Here is a 7,345-nt window from a genome sequence, read left to right as displayed (position 1 = left end):
GATTACAAGTGTGGATCACACCTTGCTATGATAAGTTACTTTAATACTTAAAAGGGAACATGAGCTGGGCTGTAGTCCCAGTACTTTGGAGGGCTGAGACAAGAAGATTACAGCAAGGCCACCCTCAGAAACTTAGACCCTTGGCAACTTAGACCCTCTTACTGGGGATGGAACCCAGGAGCATTCTACCTCTGAACTTACACCCTCAGCCCTATTCTTTATTTTGAAACAGGGTCACTAAGTAGCTGAGGCTTTCCGTGAACCGTGATCCTCCCGTCTCAGCCTTCCCAATGCTAAGATTACAAGCATGCACCACACGCCTGGCTAGACCCTCTTTCAAAATAAAAAGGGTTAACCCGGCGAGGTGGCGCACGCTTGTAATCCCAGCATTTGGGAGGCTGAGACCAGAGGATTGTGGTTTGCGGACAGCCTCAGCTATTTAGTGAGGCCTTCTGCAACTGAAACCCCATTTCAAAATAATAAAAAATAGGGTAGGGGGTGTAGCTCGGAGGTCAAATGCCTCTGGGTTCCATCCCAGACCTGCAAAAATAAATAAATAAATAAATAAATAAATAAATAAATAAATAAATAAATAGGGTTGCACTTGGGAGGCTGAGACAGGAGGATTGCACAGGTTCAAAGCCAGCCTCAGCTACTTAGTGAGGCTCTTAGTGAGACCCTGTTTCCAAATAAAGTATAAAATAGGTCTGGGAGTATAGCCCACAGGTAGAAAAGCCACTGGGTTCCACCCCCAGTATCACACCCACAAAAAGTAAATTAAAAAAAAGAAAAAAGGGCTGGGGAGCTGGGCATGGTGGCACACACTTGTAATCCCAGCATCTGGGGGCTGAAACAGGAGGATCGCGGTTCCTAGTATCATCTCTCTCTCTCTCACACACACACACACACACACACACACACGAGGATGAGACAAGGATTGCAGGTACAAGAACATACACTTCCACTGAGACCTTATTTAAAAAATAAACAGTAAAGAGGCCTGGGAGTATAGCTCAAAGCAGAGTGCCCCTGGGTTCAATCCCCAGTACCACACACACACACACACACACACACACACACACACACACATAGATGAAACATATATGTGGATATAAAATGCTACCTTTTTTGTTGTTGTTGGTACTGGGGGTGGAGCCCAGGGGCTTTTCTACCTCCAGGCTATACTCCCAGACCTATTTTATACTTAATTTGGAAACAAGGTCTCACTAAGTTGCTGAGAGCCTCACTAAGTAACTGAGCCTGGCTTTGAATCTGTGAGATCCTCCTGTCTCAGCCTCCCAAGTGCTGGGATTACAAGTGTGAGCCATCATGCCCGGCTTTATTCTTTCTCTTTCTTTCTTCCTTCCCTCCTTCCTTCCTTTCTTTCTCCTCCTTCCTTTTTCTCTTTCATTTTATTGCGGTACTGAGGATGGAACCCAGGGGCATTCTACCTCCAACCTATACCCCCAGCCCTATTTTTTATTCTTTATTTTGAAACAGGGTCTCACTGAATTCCAAAGGGCCTAAGTAGCTGAGGCTGTCCTCAATCATGATCCTCTCACCTCAGCCTCCCAAATGGGATTACAAGCTTACGCCACCATGCCTTTTTCTTTTATTTTTGAAACAGTCTCACTGAGTTGTAAAGGGCCTCACTAATAATTAGCTGAAGCTGTCCTCCAACCAAGATCCTCCTATCTCAGCCTCCCGAATGCTGGGATTACAAGCGTGCGCTACCACGCCCAACTTATACTTTTATTTAAAGCAATTAAATTCATTACATGAGAAAACATTTTACACATGTATAAAATACCTACCAACTGATCAGAGTGTTGGATGACACAAAATTAGATGTAAAGTGTAAAAAGATGGTAAAGCACATAAGACAAATTGGTCTTTTAATGAAGTAAGAGTATCTTATATTCCATAATTGCCTGAAACATCCAGGAGAGCAAGGTCTCTTATCTCCTCCAGGAGTAGGTATAGACTCCTTCCCTTTGTTTGGCAATATTCTTGATATTCTTGCTGAAGGACGTTTACTTTGACTTCTTGGGCAAGCTGAGCTTCTTCCACAGATCTGGTCACTTCTTTCACTAATTCACTCTTCAAGAGAGAACTCTGAGGGCAAAGTTCCGTGTTTGGCATCATATATGGTTTGTTGCTTATTATTTCAAGCCTGATTGTATCAGAATGGCAGCGAAAGGCCTGCACGGATATTTTTACCTATCAAAGAGGAGAAAATACACATTAAATCACAGAATTATAACTTAAAATTGTTTACACAGAAAACAATGCCTTATAGAAATACAGACTTACTGTTACATGGTCAAACAAATGGAATGTAACACATTCGCCTTCTGTTGTGGTAGAGGTGATTTTGTCTTGAGATCTGTGAAGGGATCCTGGTTTCCACACAGAACGGCTATCTGGGCCACAGGAGACCACTAAACCATCTTTATTTTTCAGGTAAGCAGCACCTTTAATCCCATACCTTATAAGTCATTGCAGAATAGAAATCCAGAGATGATGGATTTTAGTATATAGAGTATGCTTATGGAGAATGCTAGTTTTTCTTCTAGGTTAAAAACAAATACTTTTCCTACTATTTACATCTAAGGATTATAATAGCAAACCAGCACACAAACTATTTAGCTAGAGAAGAAAATAAAGGCCTAAGATTGATATAGATGTACATATATGTGTTCCAATTGCCTGCTTCATTTCATAATTACATACGGAATCATGCATTATATACAACGCACGCACGCGCGTGTGCGCGCGCATGCGCGTGCGCGCCCACTGCTTGGGATCCTGTTCTGGGTACTGCATGCTAGGCAAATGCTCTATCACCAAGCTACATCCTTAGCCCTAAATGAATATTTTAGAATTATATCTAATGTACTTTTCTGTTCTATACGTTAGTCTAACTCTGCTTTCTCATTAGCTATTGCTTTGGTTGGAACGTACCTTGGTATAAACACAAGTACACCATTTGTTCTAATTGAATAAATAACTCCATCAGATATGCAACGCTCTTTGGTTTCAGGGTCTTTGTCTTTAAAGTACATGCACTGGAAGAGCTCAGTAGACTGCTTCTGAGAATGCTGTGCTGCCTGTAAGAAGCACAACCAACACAATAACAGATCCCCTTGCATTCCCAGAAGAATTTCATATTCCACAGAAAAACTGTCTTTTAAAAGGTTCAGTCTTAGCCAAGCATGGTACATATGCCCATAATCCCAGTACTTGGGAGGCTGGTACAGGAGGCACACAGGTTCAAGGACAGCCTCAGCAAGTAGTGAGACTCTCATCAACCTAGTGAGGCCCTGTTACAAAATAAAAATAAAAATAGGGAAGCCAGGCGTGGTGGTGCACACTTGTAATCCCAGTACGTGGAAGACTGAGACAGGATTGTGCAGGTTCGAAGCCAGCTTCAGCTACTTAGTGAGGCTCTCGGCAATGTAGTGAGACCCTGTTTCCAAATAAAATACAAAATAGGTTTGGGAACCTGGCGTGGTGGTGCATGCTTGTAATCCCAGCATTTGGGAGAATGAGACGGAGAATTGCGGTTTGCGGACAGTAAGGCCCTCTAAGTTAGTGAGACCCTGTTTCAAGATGAAGAATAAAAAGCCGGGCGTGGTAACGCACGCTTGGAGACAAGAGGATTGCATAGGTTTGAAGTCAGCCTCCCTGGGTTAAGAGACCCTGTTTCCAAATAAAAATAATATAAAATAGGTCTAGGAGTGTAGCCCAAAGGTAGAAGGGTTTCCAGGAACCCAAGTACCACAAAAAAAAAAAAAAAAAAAAAAAAAAAAAAATTTAAAAAATAGGACAGGGGGTGTAGCTTGGAGGTCAAATGCTCCTGGGTTCCATTCCCAGACCCACACACACACAAAAAAGTAGGTCTGGGAGTGTAGCCCAGAGGTAGAAAGCCCCTGGGTTCCATGGCCAGTACCCCCCCACACACACACACAATAGGGTTGGGGGGAGAGCTTGGAGGTAAAATGCCCCTGGCTCAATCTCCAGTACCACAAAAAAAGTAAAAGGTTAAATTTTATTTTATTTTTTTGTGGTACTGGGGATTGACCCCAGGGGCATTGTATCTCTGAGCTATCCCCCCAGCCCTATATTATTTTTTATTTTGAAACAGGGTCTCATTAAGTGGTGATGGACTTGATGTTACTGAAGCTGGCCATCAACCTGTGAGCCTCCTCTCCCAGGCTCCCAAGTCTTGTGATTATAGGTGTGCACTGCTGTATACCGCTAGATTCTATAAACTGTTAATATAAAACTATTCTCTATTATAAATTAATTAAATGTCGTGTGTGTGTGTGTGAGAGAGAGAGAGAGAGAGAGGGAGAGATACTGGGGACTGAACCCAGGGGCATTCTGCCTCACCCCCAGCCCTATTTTTTATTCATTCATTCATTTATTTATTTATGTATTTATTTATTGTGGTGCTGGGGATGGAACCCAGGGGCTTTCTACCTCTGGGCTACACTACCAGACCTATTTTTTTTTTTTTTTTTGGTGGTACTGGGGTTCCTGGAAGCCTGTCTACCTCCGGGCTACCCTCCCAGACCTATTTTATTTTTATTTGGAAACAGGGTCTCCTAAGCCAGCGCAGCTGGCTTCGAACCTGCGCGATCCTCCTGTCCCCGCCTCCCAAGCGCGGGGATTACAAGCGTGCACCACCACGCCCGGCTACCAGACCTATTTTATATTTTATTTGGAAACAGGGTCTCACTAGGTTGCTGAGAGCCTCACTAAGCTAACGCTGGCTTCGAACCTGTGCGATCCTCCTGTCTCAGCCTCCCAAGTGCGGGGATTACAAGTGTGTGCCACCACACCCAGAAAAGTATGTATATTTTTGTGAGAATTTAACCATCCAGCATTATCCAGTATATGTACACCTGTAATATAATGTAGCCTATAATATAATATAATGTACACCTGTAATATAACTTTGGTGGCTGAGACATGAGGATCTCAGTTTCAAAGTCAGCCTCAGCAACTTGTTAAGACCCTCAGGAAGACCATTTCCAAATAAAAAGGGCTAAGGGCATAGCTCAGAGGTAGAATGCCCTTAGGTTCAATCCCCAGTACCAAAATAAAGAAGAAAAGCAAATGATTTCTTTAAAGTGAAGCTTGGGCCGGGCATGGTGGTGCACGCTTGTGATCCCAATACTTAGGAGGCTGAGATAGAAGGACTTCAGGTTTGCAACCAGTGTCAGCAAAGTGAGGCCTTCCTCAACTTAGTTCCAAAATAAAAGAATAAAATGCGGCTGGGGGTGTAGCTCAGAATGCCCTGGGTTTCATCCCCAGCACCACAAAAAACAAACCCCAAACAACAACAAAACAGTTCTGTTCAACAGAAATTTCTGTAATGATGGAAAAACACTGTATTTGTTGCCAATAGGTTAACCACAAATGACTATGTGACGAGGCACCTGAATTCTAATTTTCGTGAACTGAAATTTAAATAGCCGCATGACCAATGACACTAAAAACTATAAAACATTAGATATAGAAAACTATCTTAAATGCTTAGGTGGCTTTTAGTTTTTTGTTACCCAGTGGTCTTGTTCTGTGTTGTGCAATCCTGTAACTAGTAGCAACTATGTGAAATAGAATAAAACGCTCCTAAAAATGATGATTTATTGATATGGTGGGCTATCAATAATGCGCATATTAAGTGAAAAAGATTTCAGTATATAAAAAAAAATTTTGAGCCAGGCGTGGTGGCGCAGGCTTGTAATCCCAGCATTTGGGAGGCTGAGACTGGAGGATCGTGGTTCGCGGACAGCCTCAGCTACTCAGTGAGGCCCTCTGCAACTCAGTGAGACCCTGTTTCAAAATAAATAATAAAAAATAGGGCAGGGGGTGTAGCTTGGAGATCAAATGCCCCTGGGTTCCATCCCCAAACCTGCAAAAAAAAAAAAAAAAAAAAAAAAAAATTTTTTTTTGGTACTAAAGATTGAACCCAGGAGCAATTCTACCTCCAAGCTACACCCCCAGCCTTTTTGTATTTTTTTTTTTTTTTTTTTTTTTTTTAGGTACTGGGGATGGAACCCAGGGGCATTTAACCTCCGAGCTACACCCCCAGCCCTATTTTTTATTCTTTATTTTGAAACAGGGTTTTACTGAGTTACAAAGGGCCTAAGTAGCTGAAGCTGTCTGCAAACCAAGATCCTCCTGTCTCAGGCTCCTGAATGCTGGGATTACAAGCGTGCGCCACCACGCCTGGCTTAAATTATTTATTTATTTCTGTCATTATACTGGGATTGAACCCAGACGCTTTCTACTTTTGAGCTACACCTCAGCCTGATTTTTTTTATTTCTTATTTGGAAATAGAGTCTTGCTAGGTTGACACATCTTACTACTTGCTGAGTCTGTCCTTGAACCTGTGATCCTCCTGTCTCAGCCTACTAAGTACAGGGTTTATAGGTGTGTACCACCACGCCTGGCAGGTCTTGCTAAATTGCTGAGTGTCTTGCTTAATTGGTGAGGCTGGCCTTGAACTTGCAATCCTCTTGTCACAGCCTCCAAAATACTGGGATTCTAGGCATGTACCCCATGCCTGGCAATTATGGCGTGTGTGTGTGTGTGTGTGTGTGTGTGTGTGTGTGTGTGTGTGTGTACTGGAGATTCAACTAAGGGGCATTCTACCTCCAAGCTACGCTCCTAGCCCTTTTAAATTTTCCTTGAAACAGGGTCTCACTAAATTGCTGAGGCTAGTCTCAAAGCTGTAATACATCTGTCTCAGCCTCCCAAGTACTAGGATTCCAGGCATGTGCTACCATGCCTGTTTTATGGTATATTTTTATAAATAAAAATGTTAGCAGCCGGGCATGGTGGCACACGCCAGTACTCCCAATACTTGGAAGGCTGAGACAAGAGGATTGCAGGTTTGAGGACAACCTCAGCAATAACGTGAGAGCCTGTTTGAAAGACATAAATAAAATATAATAAAAAAGGAGGTTAAGGATATAGCTGGAGGTAGAATGTCTCGGGGTTCAATCCCCAGTACCACACATACACACACAGTTAGCATTGTCTAGAATTGGGTGGTAAAATGACAGGTGATATCTCTGTCTTCATTCCTTCATGTGTTGCTTGAATCTTTACATTTCTACCTTTGGGAAAAACATCTAATCCATTGTCAAGTCTCCCAAATCTAAGCTAGGCATGGCGACATGCACCTAGAGTCTCAGCTACCAAGACTGAGTCTGAAGTATTTCAACCCCACACAGAAGTTATCTCAGAACATCTGCAAATTTATTAAGAGCACTTTTTTTGAGTTACTATAGAATTTAATTTGTTAAAATATATGGCACTTTATTATGC

At 42.5% G+C, this 7,345-nt stretch overlaps 1 protein-coding gene across 3 annotated transcripts in view; it reads right to left on the bottom strand.

Annotated features, from left to right (window-relative positions):
* Nucleotides 1-1,914: 1,914 nt before the first annotated feature.
* Nucleotides 1,915-7,345, bottom strand: part of DIS3L (DIS3 like exosome 3'-5' exoribonuclease) — a gene marked incomplete at both ends in the record, with an annotated part of 47,285 nt that continues 41,854 nt past the window's right edge. For all 3 annotated transcript variants that reach the window (XM_080693368.1, XM_080693369.1, XM_080693370.1), the window contains 3 exons: nucleotides 1,915-2,220; nucleotides 2,314-2,488; nucleotides 2,965-3,110. In XM_080693368.1, coding sequence (XP_080549494.1) covers nucleotides 1,915-2,220; nucleotides 2,314-2,488; nucleotides 2,965-3,110 — 627 coding nt within the window. The remainder of the gene's footprint in view (nucleotides 2,221-2,313; nucleotides 2,489-2,964; nucleotides 3,111-7,345) is intronic.

This window comes from Muscardinus avellanarius (genome assembly GCF_963383645.1).
Source record: "Muscardinus avellanarius genome assembly, chromosome: 3".
Taxonomy (NCBI): domain Eukaryota; kingdom Metazoa; phylum Chordata; class Mammalia; order Rodentia; family Gliridae; genus Muscardinus; species Muscardinus avellanarius.
Note: the sequence above shows the minus strand (reverse complement) of the source record. Positions and strands in the feature narration are given on the sequence as shown.